Source organism: Capronia epimyces (genome assembly GCF_000585565.1).
Source record: "Capronia epimyces CBS 606.96 chromosome Unknown aczIQ-supercont1.2, whole genome shotgun sequence".
NCBI classification, from domain to species: Eukaryota; Fungi; Ascomycota; class Eurotiomycetes; order Chaetothyriales; family Herpotrichiellaceae; genus Capronia; species Capronia epimyces.
Window position 1 is genome coordinate 2,446,593 of NW_006912905.1, and position 26,779 is coordinate 2,473,371.

General features: G+C 54.3%; 8 protein-coding genes across 8 annotated transcripts; 5 read left to right on the forward strand and 3 right to left on the reverse strand.

The window, feature by feature from the left end:
• Positions 1-2,225: 2,225 nt before the first annotated feature.
• On the forward strand, positions 2,226-4,166 carry A1O3_02688 (uncharacterized protein; the record flags this gene model as incomplete). Its single annotated transcript, XM_007732828.1, has 1 exon — positions 2,226-4,166. The coding sequence occupies one exon, from the start codon at positions 2,226-2,228 to the stop codon at positions 4,164-4,166; it is 1,941 nt and encodes a 646-aa protein (XP_007731018.1).
• Positions 4,167-5,476: 1,310 nt separating this feature from the next.
• Positions 5,477-7,613, reverse strand: A1O3_02689 (uncharacterized protein; the record flags this gene model as incomplete). The annotated part of the gene is made up of 2 exons (XM_007732829.1): positions 5,477-7,393; positions 7,452-7,613. The coding sequence occupies 2 exons, from the start codon at positions 7,611-7,613 to the stop codon at positions 5,477-5,479; spliced, it is 2,079 nt and encodes a 692-aa protein (XP_007731019.1).
• A 1,817-nt stretch (positions 7,614-9,430) lies between these two features.
• On the reverse strand, positions 9,431-11,074 carry A1O3_02690 (L-lactate dehydrogenase (cytochrome); the record flags this gene model as incomplete). Its single annotated transcript, XM_007732830.1, has 4 exons — positions 9,431-9,600; positions 9,660-10,329; positions 10,384-10,883; positions 10,936-11,074. The coding sequence occupies 4 exons, from the start codon at positions 11,072-11,074 to the stop codon at positions 9,431-9,433; spliced, it is 1,479 nt and encodes a 492-aa protein (XP_007731020.1).
• A 776-nt stretch (positions 11,075-11,850) lies between these two features.
• A1O3_02691 (3-oxoacyl-[acyl-carrier protein] reductase) lies at positions 11,851-12,727 on the forward strand (the record flags this gene model as incomplete). Its single annotated transcript, XM_007732831.1, has 3 exons — positions 11,851-12,422; positions 12,482-12,641; positions 12,704-12,727. 3 exons carry the CDS (start codon positions 11,851-11,853, stop codon positions 12,725-12,727), a joined length of 756 nt encoding a protein of 251 aa, XP_007731021.1.
• A 1,598-nt stretch (positions 12,728-14,325) lies between these two features.
• Positions 14,326-16,524, forward strand: A1O3_02692 (uncharacterized protein; the record flags this gene model as incomplete). Its single annotated transcript, XM_007732832.1, has 3 exons — positions 14,326-15,138; positions 15,192-15,910; positions 15,960-16,524. 3 exons carry the CDS (start codon positions 14,326-14,328, stop codon positions 16,522-16,524), a joined length of 2,097 nt encoding a protein of 698 aa, XP_007731022.1.
• Positions 16,525-17,233: 709 nt separating this feature from the next.
• Positions 17,234-18,289, forward strand: A1O3_02693 (uncharacterized protein; the record flags this gene model as incomplete). The annotated part of the gene is made up of 1 exon (XM_007732833.1): positions 17,234-18,289. One exon carries the CDS (start codon positions 17,234-17,236, stop codon positions 18,287-18,289), a length of 1,056 nt encoding a protein of 351 aa, XP_007731023.1.
• A 768-nt stretch (positions 18,290-19,057) lies between these two features.
• Positions 19,058-21,105, reverse strand: A1O3_02694 (uncharacterized protein; the record flags this gene model as incomplete). Its single annotated transcript, XM_007732834.1, has 6 exons — positions 19,058-19,480; positions 19,609-19,805; positions 19,926-20,013; positions 20,086-20,635; positions 20,690-20,964; positions 21,022-21,105. 6 exons carry the CDS (start codon positions 21,103-21,105, stop codon positions 19,058-19,060), a joined length of 1,617 nt encoding a protein of 538 aa, XP_007731024.1.
• Positions 21,106-24,517: 3,412 nt separating this feature from the next.
• Positions 24,518-26,429, forward strand: A1O3_02695 (uncharacterized protein; the record flags this gene model as incomplete). Its single annotated transcript, XM_007732835.1, has 3 exons — positions 24,518-24,641; positions 24,701-25,484; positions 25,544-26,429. The coding sequence occupies 3 exons, from the start codon at positions 24,518-24,520 to the stop codon at positions 26,427-26,429; spliced, it is 1,794 nt and encodes a 597-aa protein (XP_007731025.1).
• Positions 26,430-26,779: the final 350 nt, after the last annotated feature.

Consider the following 26,779-nt stretch of genomic DNA (forward strand, 5'->3'; position numbering starts at 1 on the left):
ACGGCAAAGGTGAAGAAAGGCAAAGAATTTTGTCTGTCTGCAACCCGACCCTTGGCCCTGGCCCTGGCCCCTTTTGTGCCTGCTCTCCACTTTCGCTTTCGCTTTCGCTACACATGCAGGACTTGACTTGGCTGGATTAAGATTGGCCACCCCAGCAAGGGATAGTATACTGGAGGACAGGGGCCAAGGGCGTACTACTGGCCCTGACCCCTGGAATTCAGGAATATCCCGCATTCAGGATTTCCGGTGAAGAAAGCACCAATTAATAATGAGCCCCTCAATGGACGAGAGAAACGTCGATGTCGTGATGGCGATGTCGCTCACGTTCCCCAGGCCGAGAGCGAGAGCTGTGTTTAGCGAGATTGGTTGACTATGCTTTAACTACAAACGTACTTCTGGAGTTTGGAGTCTAGAGTCAAGTCTGTACCCCTGTTGTCTTGGCTGAGGCTTCCCTAAGCCTCCCTAGCCCTTATTAGTCCTAATAAGGTCTGGGAGGGTGTTGAGGGTGTGGTCCTTAGGCTTAGGCTTAGGCTTGGGTTAGGATGGCTGCCTCATGGCTGGCTGATCCATGGCTTGGCTGATCTCGTTTCGGGCTCGCCTCCGCACTGCAGGCTTGCAGACTTACGCCTTCACCCACGATACAGATTACGGAGTACAGATCGCAGATTGCAGGCCGAGGGGAGCAGGGATCCAAGGGTTGGGCTGGATTGGAATGGATTGGAACGGGCCAGGGATTGTTGCACAGTAGTACCGATTAGCAGGCTCCAATTGCCTTTACTGGCTGGCTTACAGCGTCCAGTAGGCTCAGGGCTCCTAATAAGGCCTAAGGCCCAAGGCTCTCGCTAGAATTAGGTAGGGAGTCAGTGTGATCGCGGGTACCTGCATCCGGTCTCAGGCTTAGACGGCCCCTAACTTCTAAGCATTTGGCCAAGCCCAAGCCCGAGCCCGAGCCTACACTCCTCCCTCAGTCCTGGGTGCCAATATTGTTATTGAATAGGGGCCCCAGGCCCCAGACAATTAAATCGAATCCACTGACGACTGACTGAATGACTGGCACCCACGCGACTCACGCGACTCACGCGACTCTATCCGCACTCCGTCCTTACTCCATTCATCCATCCATCAATCTATCAATCAATCAATCTATCCAATTCCATCAAGCCACCAGCATCAATCGTCCACCGTCCACCGTTCATCGTCAGACCAGACCGAGGCCCTGGGATCGCTTTGGTTTTGGTTGACTTGTTCTGTCCCTCCCCAGACAGAACACTGCACATTACTACGACATACTACTGAGTATCTCCCGGTTCTCGCCTCTCGCCTCTCACCTCTCACCTCTCACCTCAACGGAAACAACGTCCAGACTCAAAGTGACGTGTCCGCCACTGATTGACTGACTGGGCTGGGCAAGAAGCTAAGGCCGGAATAGCTCGTGTTATTAATACACACTGGTCACACGGTATTAGGCATTTACGTCTCATTTGCATCTGGCAACTCAACACTAACATAACAGCAGAAGCCTAGGCGGCCGGAGCCTCCAATCACAATCACGACCCCAGGCCTACGCCTACTCATAAGGGCTCCTAAGCCCTAAGTCCTAAAGTCCTAAGCGATAGGCCCTCCCTCAGAATCAGGGGATTCAGGTTTTACAGCCCCGTCCAAGAGAAGAGAAAAGACACAAGGACACAAAAGCCACCACTACGGCAAAACCATTGCGTGCTACCGGCTCACACTTCACGCTGACACTCAGCTTCACCCTCACCCTCACCCTTAGCACCCTTGCCACCCTTGCCGCCTCACGAGCCCTCACCATCCTCACCACTGCTTGGCAGTCAGGCACTGACATACACCCCTTGCGTTTCCGCAGACCCCGTGCACCACGTCTCTCCCTTCCGGGGGCAGCGGGCGGGAACCTTAAGTACTGGACTCCAGACGACTAGTTGACTGACTTGCCTGCCTACCTGACTGACTTTGGGCCGGTGTGGTGTTCTGATCTGATCTGGTCCTTTTTGCATCTTGCTCTCGGTTCCAAGTCGAGCTCTTTGCTGCCGTGGATGTGACACTCTCCTGCCGTTGCGTTGTCGTTGTCGTTCCACCAGCCTGCCACTTGGGTGCCTCTTCGCCGGCTGACCACCAGGCAGAGCTGAGAACTAAGAACCAGGAACCAGGAACCGGGCCTGAAACTAGACGAGGCCGACCAGGCAAACAAGCAAGCAGATCAAGCCATGGAGCAACAACATCATGACGATCGATACGTCGACGTGGACGACGACAGCAGCGAACATGCGCCATTGAACCCGAGCGGAAACGGCAATCCTTCGTCGGCCATCGGTGCCACGACGACGACATCCCCATCCACATCGACATCGACGTCGTCACCACCATCACTACCGCTCCCACTACCGCCGGCGTCATCATCATCGACATCGTTCAAGACGCCGATCTGGTACGAGTTCTCGACGGTGCGACGGACGTACGGGCAATTTGAGGTGCTGGGCAGCGTCAAGCGGTTCTTCTACGCGCTGATCCCCAGCTGGATCACGACGCACGCGGCGACGACGCCGTCCAAGTCGGGCATCTCGGCGCTGGACGGGCTGCGCGGGCTGGCGTGCCTGTTCGTGTTCAACGAGCACTACGTGATCTGCTACCAGTCGCGCGACACGCAGGTGTGGCTGATGCGGGTGCCGTTCATCCGGCTGCTGTGGTACGGCAAGGCGGCCGTGTTTCTGTTCTTTGTGATTTCCGGCTACGTGCTGAGCGTCAAGCCGCTGCGGCTGATGCGGGCCAAGGCGTACCTGGACTTCCACAAGACCATCTCGTCGAGTTTCCTGCGCCGCGGCATCCGCCTGTACCTGCCGTGCATGATTGTCAGCTTGGTGGCGTGCGTGCTGACCAGCATGGGCTTCTTCGACCGCTCGACCGACGTCTACCTGCAGTACCGCAGCTTCGTCTTCCTCAAGGAGCAGCCGCCGAAGCACCTGGACGGCTTCGGCGCCCAGTTCGCCGGCTACCTGACCAACGTCGGCTTCCTGTTCAGCGGCACCATCCCCTGGGACATGGACACCGACGTGCTGCACTACTTCATGTACGACGACCACCAGTGGACCATCCCCAAGGAGTTCCGCAGCAGCATCGCCGTCTTTGCCCTGCTGGTCACCACGTCGCGCATGCGCAGCGGGTTGCGCATGCTGACCATCGCCGCCCTAGCCGTCTATGCCATCGCCACAGCCCGCCTGTACGTCTCGCTGTTCATGGCCGGCATGATATGTGCCGAGCTCGACCTGGTCCGCCAAGCCTACTACGCGCGCTGCAAGGAACAGGATGCGAGTCTGCCGGAATTTCTGCACCGCAGCGTCAGCGCCGGCAGCAGCAGCAACAGCGGCGGTGGTGATGTCGAAAAGGCCTTGCCGTCCTCCTCCTCGCGCTCCCGCTACACCGGCCTCGAGACACTGATGCACCTCCCCGACCTGGTCTACAAGACCATGTGGATCGGCATGTTCACGCTGGGGGTGTTTATGATCTCGTCGCCGCAAGAGATCCAACGCACGCTCAACTACCTGCCGTCGCTGCTGCTTCGCTGGGGGGTGCCCCCGTACAAGATCGACAACACGCTGTTGGTGATCGGGTCGGTGCTGGTGGTGTGGAGCACGGCGACCTGTCCGTCGCTGGGCCCGCTGTTCAACAACCCGTTCATCACGTACCTGGGCAAGATCTCGTACGCGCTGTATCTGATGCACGGCACCGTCATCAAGTCGCTCGGCTACAACGTCCTGCCCTGGACCCTGTACATGGCCACCTGGACCCCGTGGGAGGTCGACCTGGATTTGGAGTGGTGGCAGACCGTGCCGGCCTCGCAGAAGGTCACCGCCTACGCCTTGGGCCTGTGCTTCGTCGCCACCACCTGCTTCTGGCTGTCCGACCTGTTCTGGCGCTTCGTCGACATCCCCTCGGTCGCGTTCGCCCGCCGCGTCGAGAACTGGATGACCCGCGGCGCCGACGACCCGCCCACCAACCCGGATCGCCCTCACCCGGCCTCGGCCGTCAACCCTTCCAACGACTCGTATCAACATTACCGCCGCACGCGCGCCGCCAGTTCCGGCCCGCCCGGCCACCTGCGAGCCCTGAGTCAGCAGGAAGTGGGAGGTTCGAAGAGGAAGAATGGTTGAGGAGGTTAGAGAGGTTTCAAGAGGAAGAATGGTTAGAGGAGATTCCAAAAGGAAGAATGGTTGGAAGGCCGACAAGAGATGCCCGAGGAACCGAACAGCGCTCGCGAGGTGCATGGATGCATCATCGATCGTCCCTCTAGCAAGGTGGCGCAACAAAATCACGGCCTTGATGCCCTACCCTGGCACTACCACTACCACTACTAGTACTGGTACTTGGCTGGGTTGGATCTTACTTGGCCGGGTCCGGGTCTGAGTCGGAGTCTCTACATGGGTTTCTTCAGTGTTGATTTATTGTCATGTCATGTCAGGTTAGGTTAGGTTCTGCATAGCATCATCTATCGTATTGCATTGCATTATATTGATTATGTCACTTGATATCATATTTTCCAACTCGCTGTCTCGTGTCGTGTCGTGTCGTCTCGTCTCGTCTAGGTCATTCTCTGCTCTTCTCGTTATACAAACTAGTCTCGTCTCGTTATACAAACTAGTCTTATACTATCTACCTTAGGCTAACTATTACAATTAAGCGGAGCGCGAGAATAGACTACCGGAAGAAGAGGCGAGAAGAGGCTAATTATTCTCTGCTCTCCTCGTTATACATACTAAAAACTAGTCTCGTATCGTCTGGGCCATTCTCTGCTCCCGTCATACATTCTATATAGTTATACCAGCCGGCTCAGGCCCAAATCCAAGACTAAGTCCAAGGTTCCCGGTTCCGGAAATAAACAAGCTATAGCAGCCCGACCTACACCAGACCAACCAGACCAGACCAACAGATACAGCGACAGATACAGCAACAGGACCTAAAAATATCAAGTATCCGTGTATCTATGTACATAATTTAATATATCTACCATGTCTATGTATATATATTTCGGCAAAAATATCGTAATCAAGTCATCACTCCGTGGATGCATCGATGGCATCTACCGTCGGTGTGGGCCGCCCGGCCAGCCGGTTTTGTTCACATCCCTATCACATCCCTAGGGATCTGGAGGAAACCTGGATACCTAAATACCAGGCTCCCCAGATCACCGTATCTTAGATCATCAGATCCCAAATCCCAGATCACTGTATCCCTAGATCACCAGATCACTAGATCCCCATTCATGAGTCACGAGTACACTCGCACGCTGTTTCGTGGCTGGTCGAGGCCGATAGATATATGATCAGTCCAGCAAGCCGTCAAAGGCTCGCGACGAAAGAAAAGCCAAAACAAACCAAGGCATGCGTACACATACACGCACGATGCTTCCTTGTTCATGTTTCGTTTCAGGGCAAGGTCGTCCGTCTGACGAGTTCGAGTTCAGTTACACGCCTGCCTCGGGCACCACTTTGTCTTCGAGTTTCTTCTTCTGCTCGTCCGAGGCTTTTGGGTCGGCGGCCTGTTTCGGGTCCTGGGCGGTCGTGTCCTTGTCTTTGTTCTCCAAAGCAAGTGCCTTCTTCTTTTCCTCCAGAGCCTTTTGCTCTTGGAGCTTTTTGGCTTCCGCCTGTTTCGTCTCCTCTTCGGCCTTCTTCTTGGCCTCCTCTTCCGTCTTTTTCTTTTCCTCCTCAGCCTTTTTCTTCCTGGCCTCCTCCTCGGCCTTTTTCTTTTCTTCCGCCTTCGCTTTTTCCTGGGCTTGCTTGGTCGCATCCACATGGCTATTGACGTACCGAATGGCAGATTCTTCCAGGCAGGCTCGGACATCCCATCCCACGGCATTCGCGCGCTCGTAACGATCAAAGGGGCTGAGAAGGTCCGCATGTTCGTCTTCGACATCGTTGACTGGAGGGAACCCATCGATGTGTTGGACTTTGTCCTGGCTGAAATATCGCGCAAGGGATGGCAGGCCGCGTAGGAGATCCCAAATGCCGGCCACCCGCAGCACCTGAACCGTGGCGTCGTCCACCGACAGACTCAGCGTCATGACGTCCATTTGCTGACCGTTGGAATCTCGGCCTTCCAGGTCCCACCGAGCAATGCTGTTGGTGATCATGATTCGGCCCTTGCCACAAGGGTCTGCCAGGGCATTGGCATCCATCACCATGCCCTCGCTAAAGTCCAAGGCTTCGGATGCGTAGGTCAGATAGAAGTGCGTGGTGTTGGTGACCAGCACGGCCAGTTCGGGCCGGTAGACCGCCTGCCGACAGCCACCGGCCCTTTCCACGTGGGTCCGCGGGAAGGACACAAAGGCTTGCACGTTCGGCGAGCCAAACCGGGATTTGGATTTCGTCTTCTTGGTGGACAGCGGAACCGGAACCAGCTGCGTCCCACCCCGGAGGCTGCCGTCGTGGTCGTCATGCTGGCTGGACAGAGCGGGCAAGACGGCCTGTTCAAACACCACATCGCACATGCCGGTCGAGAGTTGACATTTGAGAACGGTCAAAGGCTCAAACCGCCAGATGAAATGGATGTGCGTGCTGGGCTGGCGTTCCGACGTCGAGTTGGACGCCCCTTCCAGCTCTCGCACGAAGAAAGGGGCCCAGTTCTTTTCCTTCTTGGGACGTTCCGTCCCTCGCACGGTCAGAATGTGCGATTGTTCGGAGAAGGGTCGGAAAATCCACATGGCTCGCTTCCAGTCGGAGTGAGTGGTGATCATGTTGAACACCACCACCGGCTCGGCATCGTCGACGCCCTCTTCGATGATGATGCGCGCATCTTCAGGCCCGTACAGTTGCCCGCCGAGTTTGAACTCCGTGTCGGTGTCGAACACCTTGGGAAACACAATCTCTTGGCCTTTCCATTTCAGCTTGTACCGATCGAGATGCACCCAGTCTTCGCTGTAGATCTGGCCTCGCAAGAAACTGATGCGACACCGGTCTCGGCGGCCGCCCGGGTGGAAGATGATGCGTGACACGCACAGATGGACGCCATGGTCAGGCATCCATACGCAGGCGGTGGCCAGCCGATCCCACGAAGAAGCCAGCAACTGCTGGAGGGAGAAGGCCCCGTCGGCGAATTTGGCCAGGCTGGGCACATAATCGACCATGGGGTGAGAATCCAGCTCACCCGCGATCTCGACGAAGTTGTCGTGGAGGAAAAAGGATTCTTGCACCCCAATTTCCGCCGAATGTCCCAACGACTCACACGACAGGTTCCGACCGAGATATTCTCCCCCGGGGATCCCGTTATTGTCGTAGCCGTCCACCCATATCGGCCGGAACAGGCCCCGTCCTTCGTAGTTTTGACCGGCGTCAGGCCCAGATACAGGTGCCGGCGATAGCTCGACTTCGGAGGATATTAATAACTGTCCGTATCCATGGTCAGCACTCGGTACGGTACGGTACTCGACGGCAGCAACTCACTTCGCTTTCACGCAAGTAGTGTGCATGATGAAACAGCAGAGACAAAACGGAAAGGGTAGCGCATGTAATTAATACCCGTTTGGAGAAAAACGGGCGCATGTTCAAGCTGAGCAATTGCCTCATGGACAGAGGACCCTTTTCCAAGGGTTGCGCGAAGGGCATGTTGGAAATCTCATCTTTTGCTGGACTCATGACCAAACAGCCGGGAATGAGAAGACTTGAAGGAGGGGAGGCAACGAAGACTTGAATCAAAAGAAGGACTCGCCCGACGGGCGTTCATGTGAAGTACCTACCAAGTACTTTACCAGGATAAGCAGGACGGGGATGGGACGGTAACGCACTTGCAGCTGCCAGCCGGGCTGGAAGGGAGCCCAGTGCGCGTGTCAAAGCATTGACCGACCTGTGACATGAGCAAGGCCGCGACGGAGACGTCGCGACGTCGAAGGAGAAGCTTACTCTGTAGTCTGTACCACTACAACATGACCGTGTTCAAGTTCGCCTGTCCATTTCGAACAACCGGTACATACCGCCAGATAGAGGAGCCGTAGAGCCATCTCGCTGGGTATGGTGCGTCCTCCGATAGGCGGTGCCCCTGATCGGCAATCCAACGAGATTGCACGACCCAGAACCTCATCTCATCAGAAAACGGACCTGGCCGATTAGATGGGAGCCACCATATGTCCGGGAGAGTTGTTGTAAGTAGTGACCAAAATCACGCCTCCCAGAGACCATGCAAGCCCCTGGACCCGACCAGAGGCCACTGTCTGCGCGTGGGGAGATCGAGTGCTAGGACTGGCTTGTCAAGGAATGGACTGTGTAGTTGGAGGGACTACGACAGAAGTGACTGGTTTGGCCATAAGACCTGACAGCTGTCAAGCACTGTCCCCCTTCGCGACGCGTTCGCTGGCAGGAACGGAGATCGTAAGAGTACGAGTACGGGTACCATGTGGCGACAGCTGCGTCATGTACCAAGAGTACTGCACTCAGTCACCAGTCGAGAAAATCTCCAACGCGGGTACCAGAGGGTACCGTAAGTCATGGAGCGACAGGATGTTGCTGACGGTCTGACGTTGTCTCCTATCTTGCCTTGCGCCCACCACTCGCATTGGCATGTGACAAGGTGAGAAGCGGCGGCGATGGCGACACTGTGAATAATGATGGTTCATTATTGACGCAGAGGGGATGTGTGTGGCGGGAAGATGGTGGCAGTGGTGGTGGGTTGGACGATCGAGGAGCCGGTGGGGAGGAGCAGGAGCAGGAGGGACAGAAAGGGGCTGGGTGGGTTTCAGCCTGCTGGGAGTGAGCCTTGGGGCCAGAGATAGATACCGCCGTGGTCTTAGGGGAATCCCTAAGCCCTAGGCCCAGGCTTAGGGTTGAACCCTAACGCCCAAAGGCCCCTAGCCTCGAGCCCCTGGGACCATAAGCCTCGGTAGGCTCGAGACTGACAGATCCGTACTGTACCTGGACTTCGTATCCGTCCGTACATATGCAGTTAAGAGCGCCGCTCGTCCTTAGCTCCTCATCTTACAGGCTCGCAAGGCCTGAGGAGCTTGCAGCGGCCTTGAGGCTGGAAAGCTTGTGTTGCTTGCCACTTTACTGTACCTGTGAGGTGCCTGTCACATGTCTCGGAGTAATATCGCGATACTTCTGTCACCTCCTATACGAACGAGTCCAAAATGCCATCTAGTTGCAGTCGTACGTGGCCATGCCCGCAAGGAGAATGTCATGTTTGACGCGTGGCTGGCGGCTTTCCCATTGTGCAAATCTCATACCCTCGCACTCTGCGTCCAAGCTCAATCCTGGCGTTGCGGCCCTTGGATCTTTTGTCGCTGCCAGGCAAGTCAGCTTATGGCACGGGCGCGTTCGCCCACCAGAATGGTTCCTGCCACACGAGATGCTGGTTGAACCAGTTCATCTGCCCGTTACTTGCCGCCCCGGCCACTGGGAGATCTGATGGGGAAGGTCAAGCTTTCCAAGCTTCACAAGTGAAAGGCTTGTCGGACTTTGGGCCGTCTGCGTGCATATGGGTGGCGGGAGCCATGTGACACCAGAGGATCAACTTCTGCCGTGTTGACCATGGCTGGGTCGGCCTCGTCCAGGCTCTTGAGCCCAGTGAGTTGCATGGCTGTCACCACTTCCTCTTTGAGGACTGTGCACGAGAAGACAAGTCAGACAGTCAGAAACAAGAGTGCTCGAAACATCACTCACTGTCCACAAGGTGTACCACGCCCTCTTTGCCATAGTTGAGTGCATACAGGAACGGCCGTCCAAGACCAACGCCGCTTGCACCCAAGCAGATGGCCTTCAGGATGTCCGAGCCTCTCCGGATGCCACCGTCCATGAAAATCTCCATATGGTCGAATACTTCCGGGCACTCCTTGTGCAATTCTAGAAGAACGAGAATCGCCGCTGGAGCCCCATCAAGCGCCCGGCCTCCATGGTTGCTGACCATCAGTCCTTGACAACCCATGTGCATGGCAATCCTGGCGTCTGCGGCTGACTGTATCCCTTTCAAAACAATTGGGAGATCGGTCTGTCGCCGCAGCCAGGCGAGGTCATCCCAACAAAAGCTGGGGTCGATCGAAGACCCCACACGTCGAGCGAGACCAGATCCTTTGCTGTCGCTGGATGTAGAACCACTGAGACCGCTGGCTTGGAAGTGTTCGAGCTTGACGCGTTCATCGGCCTCGCGTTTGGAGACGACCGGAAGATCGACCGTGACAAACAGCGCTCGGACTTGCTGTTTGCTATTCACAAGCCGTAGCAGTTCCTCCGTTTTGCTCCTGTCTTTATTGATATACAGTTGGAAGAAGAAAGGATGGTCCTCCGGCGCTGCTTTGAGAATCTCACTCAAGGGGAAAGACGCGTTGGTAGATATCTGCGACAGTCAGCTAGCTCAAAAATGATTCACCCCTTACCACGACCGACGTACGATTTGTATGATGCCGGTCTCTGCTGCTCCACGGCTCAGGGCAATCTCGCCTTCCGGCCCTCCAGTCTTACTCAGCCCGGCGGGGGAGATGAAGACCGGAAGGGGCACATTACATCCAAGCATGCTGCCCCTGGTAGATACCGTGGCCACATTTCTCAGGATCCGAGGTCGGAACCAAATCTTTTCAAGCAGGGCCTTGTTGGCGTCGCGGGTGATGTTGTCGTTGGATGCTCCTGAGATGAAGGCCCAGCTTTTCCTTGAGATGGACTGCCGGGCGGCGTCTTCGAAGTCATTCAAGTTGATCAGCGCGTCCAAGGGTGGCTTTTGCTCCCGGCTCTGAGGCACTTGCACCGTCTTGTTAGCAGAACCAGCACCGAGCTCGGTAGACGGGTCGAGATAGCCTCGATGCTCCTGTGGCAACAGTGTAGCCGTGATCAGATTTGGCTCATGAACCTCTCTGTATGCCTGGGAGGCATCTCGGCCAGCGTAAGCGTATATGACTGCATTCGTCACTAAGTATGCGATCATCACCAGTTCTTCAACCTTTCTCACTCTGTGATCCTCCTGGATGCGTCGGTGCGAACCTGGTCATATCGTAAACCTGGCCATCTACGACAATCCAGACGTCATCGACATGGTTGTGTCTCTGCACCTCGGATGCGGGAATCAATCGCCTGCTTGACTCGCCCATGTTCGTTTTTGAGCGCTTTCAACCGCATTCCTTAACCAACACAACGTACTTGAACGATCATGCCATGAGTGTTGAGTATCCGCACTCTGGAGAAGGGATCAGGTCCAACACGGTTTCCCCGCATTCTCTTCCTCGGCTCCAGGATGTGCCTCGATGTGCTAGACTGGCGTCAAGCGGTAGGCTTGCCTCCGGCGTTCCACGATGAGAATGGCAATCCCAGCCACGCGGAGGTTAGATTAGACTCTCCAGGTGCTGTGATGGTACCGTATGAGTTCGCAAGCCCGATACAACCTGGATGATGTTGGTCGGAATCACCAACACCATCAGTGATCTTGCCCCGCGACACAAGGCATCGCACGTCTCCCGACCATTCTTACTCTCGGCCCGGCACCAGCCAACAGATCCCAGAAGATATGGCGATGAGCAGCAAAGGGCCTAGGTCTCCAAAGCAGTGTGTGGTGGTCGACGGTCGACGCTCAAGATGGAGTTTCTCACTAATAATGTGGCCCGGTTCCGGAGGTACCACTCGCAGCACGCACGCCGCCGCACGGTACGTACTTGATGCACTATGTGGTTCCAGTCGATTACCGCGACACAGAGAAATATTTTGCTGATGTTGAACTCCGCACAAGTCCGGGGACGATGCTCGTCTCCAACGCAACGAGTTCTTCATCGGTGATAGTCGCAGCATACGACAAATTATATTCCTGGTCAGTCTTCTCCGTCTCTTTTTCATCTCTGTACCCAACGACGAAGGATCCTCATAGCACGGGAAAATGGCACCGCGGCGGCTTGAAGGCAAAGTCGCCATTGTGACTGGAGGGGCCAGTGGTTTCGGGAAAGGCATCGCAAAGAAATTCGTCGATGAAGGTGCCAAAGTCATCATCGCAGACCTGTCTGCTGCTTCTGCCGAGGCTGCCGCAAAGGAGCTGGGTTGCCAATTCTCGGTGATCAATGTCACTCTGAGGGAGGACTGGCAAGCTTTGCTCAAGAGTGCTCAAGACCAATATGGAGGTCTTGACATTGTTGTCAACAATGCCGGAGCCACATATGTCAATAAGCCCACCCTTGAAGTCACCGACAAGGACTTTGACCTCGTGATGGATGTAAATGTCAGGTCCATATACCTGTCCACGAGCGTGTTTCTGCCATACTTTCTGGAACAGAAGAGACCGGGAGTGTTCATCCAAGTATCCTCGACTGCTGCCCTCCGTCCTCGCCCGGGGCTCACGTGGTACAATGCGTCCAAGGCAGCCGTGAGCAACGCCACCAAGACCCTGGCGGTGGAATATGGACCTCAGAAGATCCGATTCAATGCCGTCTGCCCAGTGGTGGGAAGCACAGGAATGTGAGTGTGCAGCTACATCGCGTGGACATCTTTGGACTCTTCTCACATGTCAAATGCAGGACGCATCTGTTTCTCGGCAAGCCAGACACCGAAGAAAATCGAGCTGGTTTTGTTTCAACCATTCCCATCGGTCGCGGAAGCACACCAGCCGATGTTGCAAACGCTTGCTGCTACCTTGCAAGTGATGAGGCTGAGTTTATCACTGGCGTCAACCTCGAGGTATGCCCGCCCTTTTCTTTTCCAATATTTGCCACATGCTTTGCTGATCAGGGTCATTCTAGGTTGATGGAGGCCGCTGCGTGTAAAGAGTCGCAGGACTTCAGAGGAATATCTGACAACTTGCACCGACACAGGGTATCGACAAGGACGTGTCTGCTGCCTTGCTGCCGATGAACATTACTAGCCTGGCAAACTAGGTACAGGAAAAACGAAGGAATTCAGAACAGACCCTTCCAATCGCTGTCACACCGTAGTCTCTTAGTGTCCCAAGCTCACAAAATCATTGAAGCGTGTGCTCTTGCAGGCCAAAACAGAAACACCCTTTCAGAGCGAAGAGTAAATGAATGGACCGCGATTTCGAAGATGGGAAGCCTGTTCAGAGTGTCTCTCGCAGCTTCAACCTTCTTTTTCCCCGGTTCTAGAGGTAGGCCGACCGTACGAACTCCGAGGAGGTAGGCAGGAGCATGAGGGTAGAACCGATAGGGATAAATCGATAAAGTCGACAAGGTTCGAGAGTACCAAGGCGCGTTGGACCCTGCCAAAGTCCGTCGTTGATCATGCTGCCACCAGGTATGGAAGACACAGATTCCGCATCAGACGGAATTGCTGCAGAATGGACTCGCTTGGAGTACTGCGGAAATGGCTGTCACTCAGGCTGAAGCATGAGCTTGGGCAGAAGCTGGTGATGGAGCAGGAGGCTTAGGAGGCCTTGGGGGCGCCTGGTTTGACTGGCTTAACTGTTCGTCACCGGCGCCCTTCCCCAGGTTCTCGTTCGGCCTCAATTATTCGGGGTAGCGTTGGGGCTTAGGGGCTTAGGAGGCCTAAGCTGGATAGTGTGGAACGTTGAGTGGTGGCGGCGCTTCCACAACTTTTTGAATTGTTGCGATCTCCCAACACCACCACTGGCACCTAGACTGGCATATGGAAGAGTGAGCCGGGACAATTGTCCCCAATGCGCTCTGTAGTTCCTCAAGGCCTGATGCCTAGCATATTCCACATCAGGCTCTGACATGGTACGGCCGCTCTCCTCACACGCTTCCACGAATGCCCTTCTGTTGAGCACTACGACTGACTCACCTCTCTCTAGGCCACTACGAAGAAATCGCGGACCCTCAGCTGCCCGGACTGCCACCTCACTGTGGCTCGTCCCAGCCATCTTGCTCGCCATATCCAGTCTCACCTTCCTCCCGCTCGACGTCAGCATTTCTCCTGCGGCGAATGTGGCCGCCAGTTCTCTCGCAATGATGTTCTGCTTCGGCACCTGCGGACGGCTCACCAAGCATACATATCTCGGAAGAGGTCAGCACAAAAGTCATGCTTTCGTTGCGTGAGCAAGAAGTTGAAATGTGACCGTGGCCAACCATGCGGTCCATGCGCAAAGTCATCTTCCGCCTGCAAATATCCCGCCGAGCAGCCTGGTGCTGAGACGGAAGCGCGGGAGGGAAAGGTCGAAACGTCTCCTCAGACAGGCCGATCGTTCCAAGAGCACATTCAATGTACAAACAAACCATTTGATACTACCTCTGGTGGCTTTCGACGTCCCTCGGCGCCCCAGCCAAGCCTCGTCAAAGGAGCGACTGGATTCATGCAGAATGCGACACAACGGTCGACAGATGTTCAGACATATCACAATGAGAGTGTGCATTTCTTGCAGCCTGGTGCAGAACCCAGCTCTGTCGACATGATGCCTTCAGGCCTGGATTCCTTCCCGACTACGAGCCCAACCACGACGATAAACGATTTCCATCAGTCGATGATGGGCTTTGACAGCGCATATTTGCAGGGGGATTTTAGTTTCATGTCAAACCCGCCTGCCAGAATAATTGGTATGGCTGAAGGCGGAGTCGACTGGCTGAATCTGGAGCTGGATTCTCCTAGCAGCGGTGATTTCGCTGCCCAAAGCGTGGGCCAGGAGTACCACACTGGTTATATGCAACCCTTTCATGCACAGCCCTCGGTGTCGATTGGACTGGAGAGCACCTTTCACAACCGGGACCATGACACTGGGGCGGCACGATATGACCAGCTCCGGCCTCAAGACACGAACCAGCCTGCTATTCACGTATCAGACTCGCAGCATTCGGCCCAACAGTGGCCTTTCGATCACACTCGCCATCCTGAACCGCAAAGGTATCAACTGCCACCATTGCGCCAGATTCTTCAGGGCACAATAATATCAGATGGGCAAGACTGTGGTAACACGGCCAAAAGCCTGGTCCAATTGTTGTCCGCGCCGGTCCTGCCAGAAATCGATCTAGTCCAGGATCTGAGCATCATGTCTGCTATGGACTTGTTGAAAAACTCGTTGGACCTGTACTTCTCCGAATTTCACAGCGTTCTGCCACTGGTACATATACCAACGTTCGACATGACCAAGGTGCCCACCGTGACGTTGGCAGCCATGTCGTGCATTGGGGCCATGTATTCCGATGATCGCCAAGGCACAGATCAGTCCTGGTCCCTGAGTGAGATGTGCCTGCAGATGATTGCCTGGCTGGTGAGTTTCGACCCCTGTGTGGAACGAGGGTGCCCTGCTAATAGTAAGGATAGGGAGGTGCCGATAGCACGAACTACTACGATCCCGCATATCTCATAGCATCCTGCCTCCATCAAATATACTCACTGGGCTCGGGAAACCGACGGCTCTACCAAAATGCCGATTGCTCGAGAGGTATCTTGATCGGGTGCCTCAGAGGAATGGGGCTGCTGAAGTCACGTATCAGCATGGAGATTGAGAAGGAGGACTTTAAACATGCAGCCTTCATCGAAAACCCGGAAAGCGAATGGCTGAGGTGGAAGGATCAAGAACAGGACAAGCGGATCGCGTGGTCATCCTTCGAATACGACTGCAGTCTCTGCACCTTGACGTCCAGGCGGGCAGCAGTTGACTTGCCCGAACTTCCCACTCACTTGCCCTGTGCAGAACCGCTCTGGGACGCACCAACTGCTCAGGCCTGGGCTGCACTTTATTCACGTCTATCTCCGACGGCCCGTGGGGCACCCACTGCGAAAATCATTCGCAATCTTCTGGCCGGCAAGGCCATCCCGGAAGATCTGCCGGCCTGGGGCAAGAGGCTCTGTGCCCAGAAGATTGGTCGGCTGCTCTGGGATTTGAAACAACTGGATATCATGTCCACTCCGGAATACTTGAAACTCCCGTCCATGTCTGCGGCCCAGAAACAAACCAAAAGTGTGCTCCTGCAAGGCCTGAACGCTCTATGCGAATCAATGTACACACTTACCTCCACCGCCGAATTGATACACTACAAGTAAGTCTTCCTCTCTAGAGTCGGCATTTCTGCTAACATGGGCCTGCAGCATCACTTCTCTGATCTGCCGTTATTCCCACTTGTACAGTGCGGACGAGGCCATGGATCTTGTCGTCCACATCGTCCGCGCCTCTGCGTCGCCGTCGAGACATCTTGATTTCAGCTTGATATCTGCCAAGCGACGACTGAGATCCATTTTGGTGAAAAACCCCAGCAAAGCTCGCAAGCTGGCCTGGCATGCCGCTCAGATCATCGCGGTGGCCAACGAGTACTTGGTCTCAGCACCCTGTGAAATTTTGCGGGTCTTCATGGGCTACATCTTTCTTCTGGCGTTTGCCAAATATGGACCTCAACCGTCTCCAGAATCTGCTTTCGGCTCATTTACTGTGCGACTAGACCTGTCGAATCGAATCGAGGGCCAAAGAACCGCGACTACCACCTGGATCGACGTTGGGGGGCCAGCAAGTATCGGTGGTGTCAAGAACATATACGACGAAGGAGGCTTGAAGGCCATCAGTCAAGAAGCTCAAATGATATTGCGAAAGATGCGATTCTGGGGACTGGCCAAGAAATTTATCCGGATCTTGGAGAGTTTCGACTACAACGAGGATTGAGGACTTGCGAGACAGGAAGCGGGTGTCAGAGAGAGCGACGAATGCTACTGGTCTCGGTAGCATTTGGCGATGGGTCAATGTCGAGACCACGTACTGTATGTGCAGTACCCCTCTTCGCTTCCCTTCCGTCGCATGCTGCCCTGATGGGATGTATGCATGCAGCAAATGGCGGGGACAGCCTCTCCAACCCAGACAACTCAACGAGAGCGATTTGCAGGACAAAGTACGACCTCGCCGACAGCAACAGCAGCAGTTGGACCATCTCTCTGGGGGCGCCGCATTGTTCTCCACCGAGGTAAGCTTCATACTCCCCACGTCAAACAGACTGTTGTGGCACGCCCGAAGCTTGGATGCCAACAGTGCGGGGGGAATCGTGGAGCGGCCGAGTTTGAAGCGAGGCAGATTTGGAGCTTGCATCACATGAAGAGGTTGGTACTCTAAGTCCCCGGCTGTGAATCAAGCACTTGATTCCCTCTGGGAGAGGTAATCAGTCATTCAGCAGCGTCCCGACTGTGGCCTCTTTTGAAGTCAGCTTTTGCTCCGTTTATTGGCCAGCGCATCGCATCAGTTATTGCCCCTCACCAAGTCCGATTCCTTCCTCCGCCAACAACCTTACCCCGGGCCATCTTCACGATTGCAGCATCATCCTGCTCACCATTTTGGCCGGGGTCAACTTCGAGATTTGGCTGTGTTGGTTGAGCCGACAACCATGACCTCCACACCACCGACAACAACCGACAAGAAGGATCAGACCCCGATTCACCCTCTGCACCTCACCGCCTTCGACTCCCTGCCTGACAAGCGACGAGTGTGGACCGGGACTCCAGGATCACGGGAGGAAGGACTGGGCCGGCTGGTGCTGTTGACGCCGGAAGTGGTCGCCTCTGCAGCAGCTTCCTGCATCCGCAGTGGCCGGCGCGTGACGGTTGGCTGGGAATTGACCAAGCTAGAGATTGCCAACTTTGGCCGGATGCCCTGCAGGCACCAGATCGTGCCCATCCTCAACGGCGCAGCCTTTGACGACATCTACACTTTCAACCCGCAGCAAAGCAGCCAATGGGACGGGTTGCGCCATTACTCACAGCCTTGCCCAACCGAAGAGGAGCCTGGTCGCCGGCTCTTCTACGGCGGGACCACCAAGGAAGAAATCACGCAACCGGGCGGTGACCGAATTGGGCTACAGCACTGGGCGAAGGAGGGTATCTGCGGTCGCGGCATCCTCCTCGACTACGTCTCGTACGCGGAGCGCCGGGGGGTCGAATATTCGACGTTCAGCGAGCATGCGATCCCGCTGAGCGTGCTGCTCGAGATGGCGGCCGAGGCGAACCTGACGTTTCGGCGAGGCGACATCCTCTTCGTCCGCATCGGCGTCACCAAAGAATGGGACACCAAGATGACCGCTGACGACAAGGATGCCTACGCAACCAGCCGGAATCCCCTGCACGCCGGCATCGAGGGCACCGAGGAGGTGCTCCGCTGGATCTGGGACAGTGGCTTCGCCGCCGTGGCCAGCGACGCCATCTCGTTCGAGGTCTACCCGCCGAAACAGTCGCATCCGCGACCCGACGGCCGGCATGTCCCCGGCCTGATGATGCACGAGTATCTCCTGGCCGGCTGGGGCATGCCGGTGGGCGAGCTGTTTGACCTGGAGGACTTGGCGGAGCTGTGCCGGCGCGAGAACCGGTGGGAATTCTTTGTTGCTAGCACTCCGTTCAACATGCCTGGCGGAGTCAGCAGTCCACCGAACTGCATTGCCATATTTTGATGGCAGCCTGGAGCTGGGGCTTGGGCTGGGCTGGGCCTTTCTTTGTATGTCGTATGTCGGATAGATGGCAGGAACTATAGCTCTATAGGTCTGTATCTATCTTGTGCCTCTCTATCTATCTCGTGCCTCTCAATCTATCCATCTGGACCCGAAGTCTCATTATAATCTTCATCTTCGTCTTCATCTTCGTCTTCATCTTCGTCTTCATCTTCGTCTTCATCTTCACCTTCACCTTCACCTTCACCTTCCTATATCGATATAACTCTTACATCTACATCTAATATAGCTCTTCTATCTGCATCTATATCTACATCTACATCTACATCTAGGCAGTAGGTAGTACGAACCCAAGTAAGAATGATATATCGGAACCAGCGCCCACTTGATGCTTAAGGTATTACGGTTACGTTTCGTGTCCAGTCCGACCGCTTATGTTCTTTTCCCTTCCACCTTCCTTTCCACTAAGGTACCAGATACCAGGATCATATAAGAGGGAAGGTGAGCCTATGCTCAGGCTTGTCAAACTCAGGCACTAACTTAGGCATTCCCAGCCTTGTGATTTAACCAGAAGGCTGGTTTAGGCATACTATACACTATATAGCCCGCGCTCCCCCTACGACTCTTTGATAGACAATATAGAACATTTCAACCTTTGACAAGGCTTAGGCTCAGCCTCAAGCTTAAACTCAGACTCAAGCTCAAGCTCAAGTTCAGCTTTAGGTTCAGCTCAAGCTCAAGCTCAGGTTAAGGCTCAAGCTCAGGCTCCGCTCAGACTTTCTCCGTCTCCACGACCCCCCCGCTCGGCGATGGCCCTGTTTCAATCTCAGAGGGAGCGGCATGCACAATATCCTTGGACCTCAAGAACTCGTCGAGCTCGCGACGCTGGTCTTCGCTGACGTCGTTGACATGGACGGCCACGTCGTCGCCAAATTGCTTGGAGATCTCTTCGAGCGACAGCCGGGCCGTCTCGGGCCAGAAGAAGTAGATCATGGGCAAGTAGACGATACACCAGGCCACGATGACCAGGTAGTATTTCCAGCCGACGTCGTTGATGCCGATGGGCGCGGTCTGCAGCAGGATAATCGTCGCCGCGAACTGGCCGAACATGGAAAAGCCCATGCCAATCGGCCGGATCTCAGTGGGGAAAATCTCCGAGACGTAGAGATACATGGTCGTATCGCAGCAGGTGCCCTGAAAAGGGAAAGGTCAGCTCCAAGACAATCAATACTCGAGAGGACGGCTCTGATCTGGGACAATCAACACTGGAGGGGACGAGGTCGATCTGGGACAATCAACACTCGAGAGGACAAATGACTGACCTGGAACATGAGGTATAAGAAGACAAAGGCCACACCCGCCGAGTTCCCAGCGTGGTTGGAAGTCCCGGCGTACTTGGCAATCATGGCGCACAGGCAGGAGGTTGTAACGAGACAGCCGGTGATGCCGACCATGTACATCAGTCGACGAGAATTCACCTTGTCGTGGAGCCAGGCCCCGCCTGGGTTGTAGATGACACCTGGGCCATGTGTCAGCAGATGAGATACACAGAGAGGAGGATGCATGTGTCAGCAGATGAAATGACCAGAGAGATACTGACGGCTGTCCCTTCACGGGGGTGGTGCGGGAGAATGCTTACCAGCGGTGGTTAGCCAAAGAGCGGAAAGAAGGAGTGGCATGCTACCCGTTTGTCCCAGATTGGTGTATAAGATGACAGAGTAGTTGTTCTGCGTCCCAAGTCAGCGCCCTTCTTTCCACGTCTTCACATTCACAATCTCGAGGCAGAGTATGGCACGTACAATGACCAGCGGGCCGGCAAACTCGGCGCCCCATTGAGTCAAGAAGCCGATAATCATCCTCTTCCGATAGCTCTTCTTCTTGATACAGGCCTTCCACGGGCCATATCCTACCGCCTTCAGCTTGGCGTGGTCCAGGGCAAGTTGTTCCTTGGTCTGGTAAAGTTCTTCTTTGGCCGCGAGGTCGTCGGGATCGTCTGGTGTTCTCCGCAGAGCTTGAATCACCTTCCACGCCTCCTCGATCTTGCCCTTCTGGAGTAGCCACCTCGGTGACCTCGGGATCCAAATCGAGGTGACGAGCAGAACGAGCGGTGGAAGACTCTGAATGCAGAGAGGAAACCTCCAGGCGAACGACTCGTTCTTGCTGGTGGCAAAGTAGCACGCATACCCAAGCCAACTCGACAACATGTAGCCGAAGACCAGGAAGATTGCGTGGTGTCCGACCAGCCAACCACGGTTCTCGGGAGGTGCCAGCTCGGAGAGATACATTGGGCAAGCGGTGACCAGAATGCCGACTCCCAGACCAGCTATGACTCGACCGACATGGAACATTCTGCTACACCGTCAGGACTTTTACTTGGCCCTCCCGGAAAGTGAAGGATCTTACGCAATCGCAGCTGCTCCGCCCTGAAAGGCACCTCCGATAATGGCGAGGATGGCTCCGATCTGAATGCTGTGCTTGCGGCCGATGGCTGTTGCTGACCACATGATGAACAGACTGCCGACCGCTCCGCCGGCACTGTAGAGACCATTCACCGTCCCGATGGCTTCGGTGGTCTTTCCCCCATAGCCTGGCTCGCCTTGCATAGGAAGATCAAAGTATCGATACCATCCCGGCTGACCGATAGTGCTTCCGATGATGGAAGAGGAGTAGCCATAGGTCTTTGCAAATTAGTGTTGGCCCCCATCCCCTATGGAAGGGTTTCCAGGTGGACGTACCATAGACCCGAAAGCGACGGCGACGGTAATAAGTCGGTTGTACAAACTGGAATGGGATGAAGATTTTCTCTTTCGGACAGCCATTGCTTACGGACTCGAGGCACGAGGATAGGGTAGGTAGGATGCCCGTTAGCAGACCCAGAAGAAAGACCTGATGAAGGCGGAAGTTCCGAGGAAGGGAGAACGCGGATCTCGTGAGTTTTCACCAGCAGGAAACCCCGAAACTGTAGTTTCTCTTCCCGAGGCTGTCAGCAGGGTTAGGAGACCTTCTGATGCTCTCGCCGTTTGCTGGGGATTTCCTGCGGGGTCTGGGCACGGGTCTGGGGATTGGTTCTGGGGATCAGCGTCCACTTCCCTTTAGGGGTTGTCAGGCTTAGATCGGGCTGGTCATTGGGCAACCAATGCGGTTCCTTAGGTTTCTCCGCCAGGAAGCAAGTTAAGGCATCCGCAATTTGGATGGTCCACGCCGAAGGCCTGTTGCTCGTCATGTATACGGAGTACGTACGGAGTATTACTGTAAGTGCCGATGGCGACCTTGAACCTTGCTGGGGAGCCCAAGAGTTCTCCTTGGTGGGAACGGGCCGGGTTGTACCACAACAATCTCCGGCGACCAGGAGCAAATGGAGGTCCAGACCCTCTGATAGGGGACGCCATCGGAGGCACAACAGATACCTGGTCAGCAGCTAGTATTACGTAGTGAGCACTGAGCAGCGCACATCTGAGCCTGAATATACGTGTTTTACAGATTCGTGCCGTGGTGGAAACTTTTCCACCTTTTTGGGGCTCTGGAACCGAGACACGTTCTCTTTCGTTTTTCTCGTCACTCTTGTGTCTCTGCTCTGGCGTTGGAGACCGACCCGGCGTTGGCGCATTGGTCCCGCATACTCTAGCCAGGAGAGTTAGATCGAGTGATCCTGTTCGTCCGGGGTAAGGCGTCGTTGTCTGGAAAATGGATTTGGAAATCCTGTTTGCTGTTGCAAAAGTTGCTCGATGGTCGCCGGCCACAACGCTCTCCGTCAAAGAACCGTCCATCTCGAGCCACGGCAATCGACCTCCACGACAAGGTGTGCCACTCCTGACATATTTTGGCGGCAATACTCCTTCCTCAAAGATTTCTCATATGGGAATAGGCTAGCTGATGCCTCAGAAGCTCTCCTGCAGCCTTGGCCACGCCGAACATACTCCAGCGCTTTTCATCCCGTCATCTCTCCCTGCCTCTTCTTCAGACTTTCTAGACTTGAAATCCTCGCAGGCGGTAGTCCAGATTGAGGGGCTCAACGCTTCGAGTTGTCGTCTGATATCAGCCATAGACTCGAACTTTCCTTGCCAGCAGCTTTGTATCAGAGCTCCGAGAGATAGATCGGAAACGTCGGGGAACTCATTCTGCTCATATCTTTGTTCCACTAGATAATCATTGCCAGCCACTTTTTCGAGCTTGTGGTGCGGAGGCTTGCCGGTAATGATTTCATACGCTGCGCAGCCGAAGGCAAAAAATCCGTTTGTTTGCTAGTGCTGGGTATTTATCGTCGGTAACTAAACCACTCATAAGAAGAACCTGCCTCTGCGCCATCTATACTGCAACCTTCAAAGTCAATAACCTTCAGGTTTTCATCCGGCGTTAGGATCATATTATTGCAACCAACGTCAGCGTGGACGATATCGTTCTCGTGCATATGTTGATACCCTTCTGCCGCATGCTTGAGCCATCGAATTTTGGTCTGGAGTGGGATACGATCCGCCGGTTGCTGAAGGATCGACCGAAGTACTTGTCCTCGCTCAAGGACTATCGACCCGTCCGGAAGGTCGCCTAGATATTTTGTGATGTGATGGCAGCCTAGGCGTTCCTATGCTCGACGCTCAATAGTGCCGTCACAGTGCGGGTAGTACTCCTTTACAATCCTCTTGTCATCAATCGCATATACCACTGCAGATCCTCCTCTGGAAAGGTATGCTCGTTGCGCGAATAGGATTGAGAAGTCTGTTTTGCATCATGTAAGACGTTCAATCCAAAGGTATTCGAGGAGATGCAGTGTTGAGAGAGGAAGGTTGATGTGCCAGTGTGTCAAACTGCAGGCAGGTGGCATAGGCGAGCAGATACATCGAAGACACTGGCCCAAAGGCCACGGAGGCGTGCGGGGATGGTGGGAAACCCATGTTGGGCCTAAGCCCATTCTGTGGAGGGGAATCTAAGGCCAAAGTCCACGTCCTCTAGGTAATTGAGTAATTGACCCAGGACATTCCATTCTCACCATAAATCAGTCAGACTGCGGCGCCTGTGACACAGCTGCCTGCGGTCTGGGGTGCAGCTGCGCCGAGAGCCAACTACGCAGCGGTGAAGGCTCACTAAGCTACAACACCTAGGTAACTACTACTACCATGTCAACTTTACCCCTCCCAACCTTATGCTTCCTCTTCTTCGTACATGGCCTCCACTGAACACAATGTGTCGTTCCTTTGGACCGATGGAACAAGATTAGAATGGCACAGTCCCCTCCACTACGGTCGGACTGGCTTGGTGCTGGACTCCTCTGACTCGGTCCTCCAAATCCCCCAATATCCGGCTTTCCAGGCCTCCCACAGGCGGCAATCCGATCATTCTTGACATATGACGACATAGAAAATGAAAAGAGAGTCTATCGCCATCTCAAAGGCTGCCCGGTTATCATCCAATGCTTACAGATTACGCCCAGCGGGATTGGGCTTAGGCGAATGAGGCAGGGTTCGCTGGAACACTACATCGAAACTCACGACCCTCTCTCAGTACAATTGAAGCTGCAACTAAGCCTTCCTTACTATACACAAGAGATGGGTAGTGTTTGACGTCCATCTGCGGAATCTCCTCCTCACCGACGACCTCCGTGCCGTCGGGGAGGCTATCAATGTAACGCTAGGGAGCAGATTATGCCACTGAAACACTATGAGGAGATGAGGGCCGGTAGTATGCTCACTAGTTGTGGAGGTCGAGGGTCTAGTAGTACTCCGTACATGTACATGTATGCGACGGCGACCATGCTCACGTGCACCGCAGAGACGACTCTTGCCAATTGGAAGGCACCTAAGGCCTAAGGCTTTGATTGTCTTTGCCGGCCAGTGTGGTGATGCCAGATGCCAGATGGTGCTACCGGCAGATCAAGCGGGTAGTGGGGCCTAAGGCATGGACTGGGCCGCTCCGGGCATGCGAAAGCCAAAAGACATCGAGTTAGTAGGCTGACTGTAGGATGTTGAGGAAAAGCGAAGGTGCTCAGGTTCGGATTTTGACACATGGACTTCTAATAAGCAACCCAAAAGATTTTACTTGATGCACACAGTACCGAGTAATGAGGCTCAAGCCGAAGTACAGAGTAGGTTAGAATTGCGTGCTTAGCGAGCCTCTTCCCCTCCATCTGCCCCTCGCTCTGCCCCTCCCCTCCCTTCCTCCCATCCTTCCTATTCCTCGTCTCACCTCGTCCTTGCCACCTTCCGTATCCTGTTATTCCATCGGCCAAATACAGGAATAATGGCAGACGCTACAAACATAATCGAACTTGCCCAAGACGTCTACGGAGTGACCCAATGGCTCATAGGAAAGGCCAAAAGCTACAAAGAGTTTCCTGGAGTCCATTTGAGCTTGCAACGCATCAGTGAACAATACAGAGGGTTCCTTGAATTACAGTTAGAATTCATTCAGGACATCAAATAGGTCGACGAAACCCCGAGAAGGATTTCTCTCAGCTCACTGTGGCGCCTTTTCAGGAATTAAGCAATGCATTGGAAAATGCGAAAATTTTCCTTGAGAACCAGGACCCTAAGAGCTGGAAGGATGGGTTTAAATGGTCCTTATTAAACCGTGAAGAAAAAGCCAAGGACCTTCTCAACACAGTTGAGAAAGCACAAAACAAGTTGTCGATTTTCTTGAACTTGATTCACCTCCTCCAAAACACACCTTTACCAGATCCGGAACTTCATCCCGACAATTTCAGGCTATGGAAGGAGAGTAAAAAGTCGAAATCTAGGCTGCTTACCGCACCTGCTCATTACCAAGTTGATTCTAATCTTCCTTACGGTGGCAAAATCAATGTCATCGTCGACAGCCGGGATCTAGTCAACAGCCGGAATACAGTCGACAGCCGGGATCCAGTTGCCACAATTGCGACAAGACTGAAGTCTCTTGCGGGCGAGGATAGCCTAAGCTATAAGTCAAAGGACTATTCTGGAATACTCCCGTTTGTTGGATATCAGAACTCCAAGCTTATATCGCTCCTGCCGAAGAATCTGAAGAATCCGAAGGATCTCCAGACATTACAGGAGTTTATCGCAAAGAGCGAGGCGAAAACCGCGATTCTCGACGAGCGATTTCGACTAGCTCGTCAGCTTTCCCAGGCACTGGTGAAGATCCATGCTACCGGATTGGTACACCGGAATCTCCGCTGCAAGAACGTCCTCCTATTGGAGCCAGAGGAGCCAGACAACCGTCTACAGACCCAGTCAGCCCCAGCAGTCAACTCCATTGTGGATCCTGACAAGCCACCCGGACCCCAGCCAGGATCTCACGAAGATTCGAAGGAAGAGAAGCAGGCGCCGAAAAATCCAAGGAGGAACAGCGTTACCCGTCTAATGCGAAGGTTGAGTGGGAGGACCTTCGCGGTGACCAGAAAGGCACCGACAAGAAGGGTGCTGAGGGACAGAAAGAGAAGCCTGACGCAACGAACCAGCCAAAAGCTACATCAGCAACGGCGGAGAGCGCGAACAGAGGAAAAGACCCAAACAACCTCTTTCGCGATAGTGGTGGCTATGAAATTCCTGAAGGAAGTCCAAGTCTCTACATCACCCAGTGGGATTTCCTTGCGAAGCGGGGAACACCGACAGCACAACTAGACCAACGGCCCAATGATATTCGTGTGAAGGTCTATCGGCATCCGAAGATCCAGGTTAAAACTCCCACAGATTTGTTCAGCATTGGAATCGATGCATACAGCCTTGGAATCGATGCATACAGCCTTGGAGTCTGTCTCCTCGAGATAGGACTTTGGAAGGTTCTCATCAAGTTTGATAAAGATGATGAAGATCGCCTACATCCAAGGCCGTCCACACACTTCTGCACCATTGCCGAGGAAAAACCCATCGCCAGCTCTGGAAACGAACCGGCTGACTCGTCAGGAAACCGTCCGAGAATCTCCATGAGAAAAGAGTTGCCTCGGCTGTCGGGACAGAAGTTACAGGATGTCCTAATTGAGACCGCGGAGCGGTCCTTGCCAAAGGAAATGGGGAAGCCATATGCCGACTTTGTGGTTTTATGTCTGCGCTGGCTTGACGACAACTCCGAGACCGAGCTTCGGGAGTGGAAGCAACACACTGAGGCGTACCTCAACTTCAAGTGCGTAGTGGACAGGATTTTTGACCAGGTGAACTTGGGTGGAGGGCCAATTTGATGTTCTTCGGTCACGACACTGGTTATATCTCGAAAGGTATGTACATACCTAATGTACCTACCCTTTCCATCACAGGGACAGCAAAGGCACGGGCGCTGGACCAAAACGAAGAGGAAGAGGGTCGTACAGGACTGAATGACTGACGGTCGTAAGGTATTTGAATTCTTCTCAATCTTGTTGTTGTAACTTACCCCTTTCTGCGAAGCTTGTTCTCCAAGTTCTCTTCATCAAGCTTCCTGTTAAACTTGGTGCTTTGCTGGTGAATCGGACTGTGGTTTGGTTCAACTATCTCAGAGAGCTCTGAAGAGTCCATATGTACCTACCTACTAATAACCATTATTCCCTTCGTT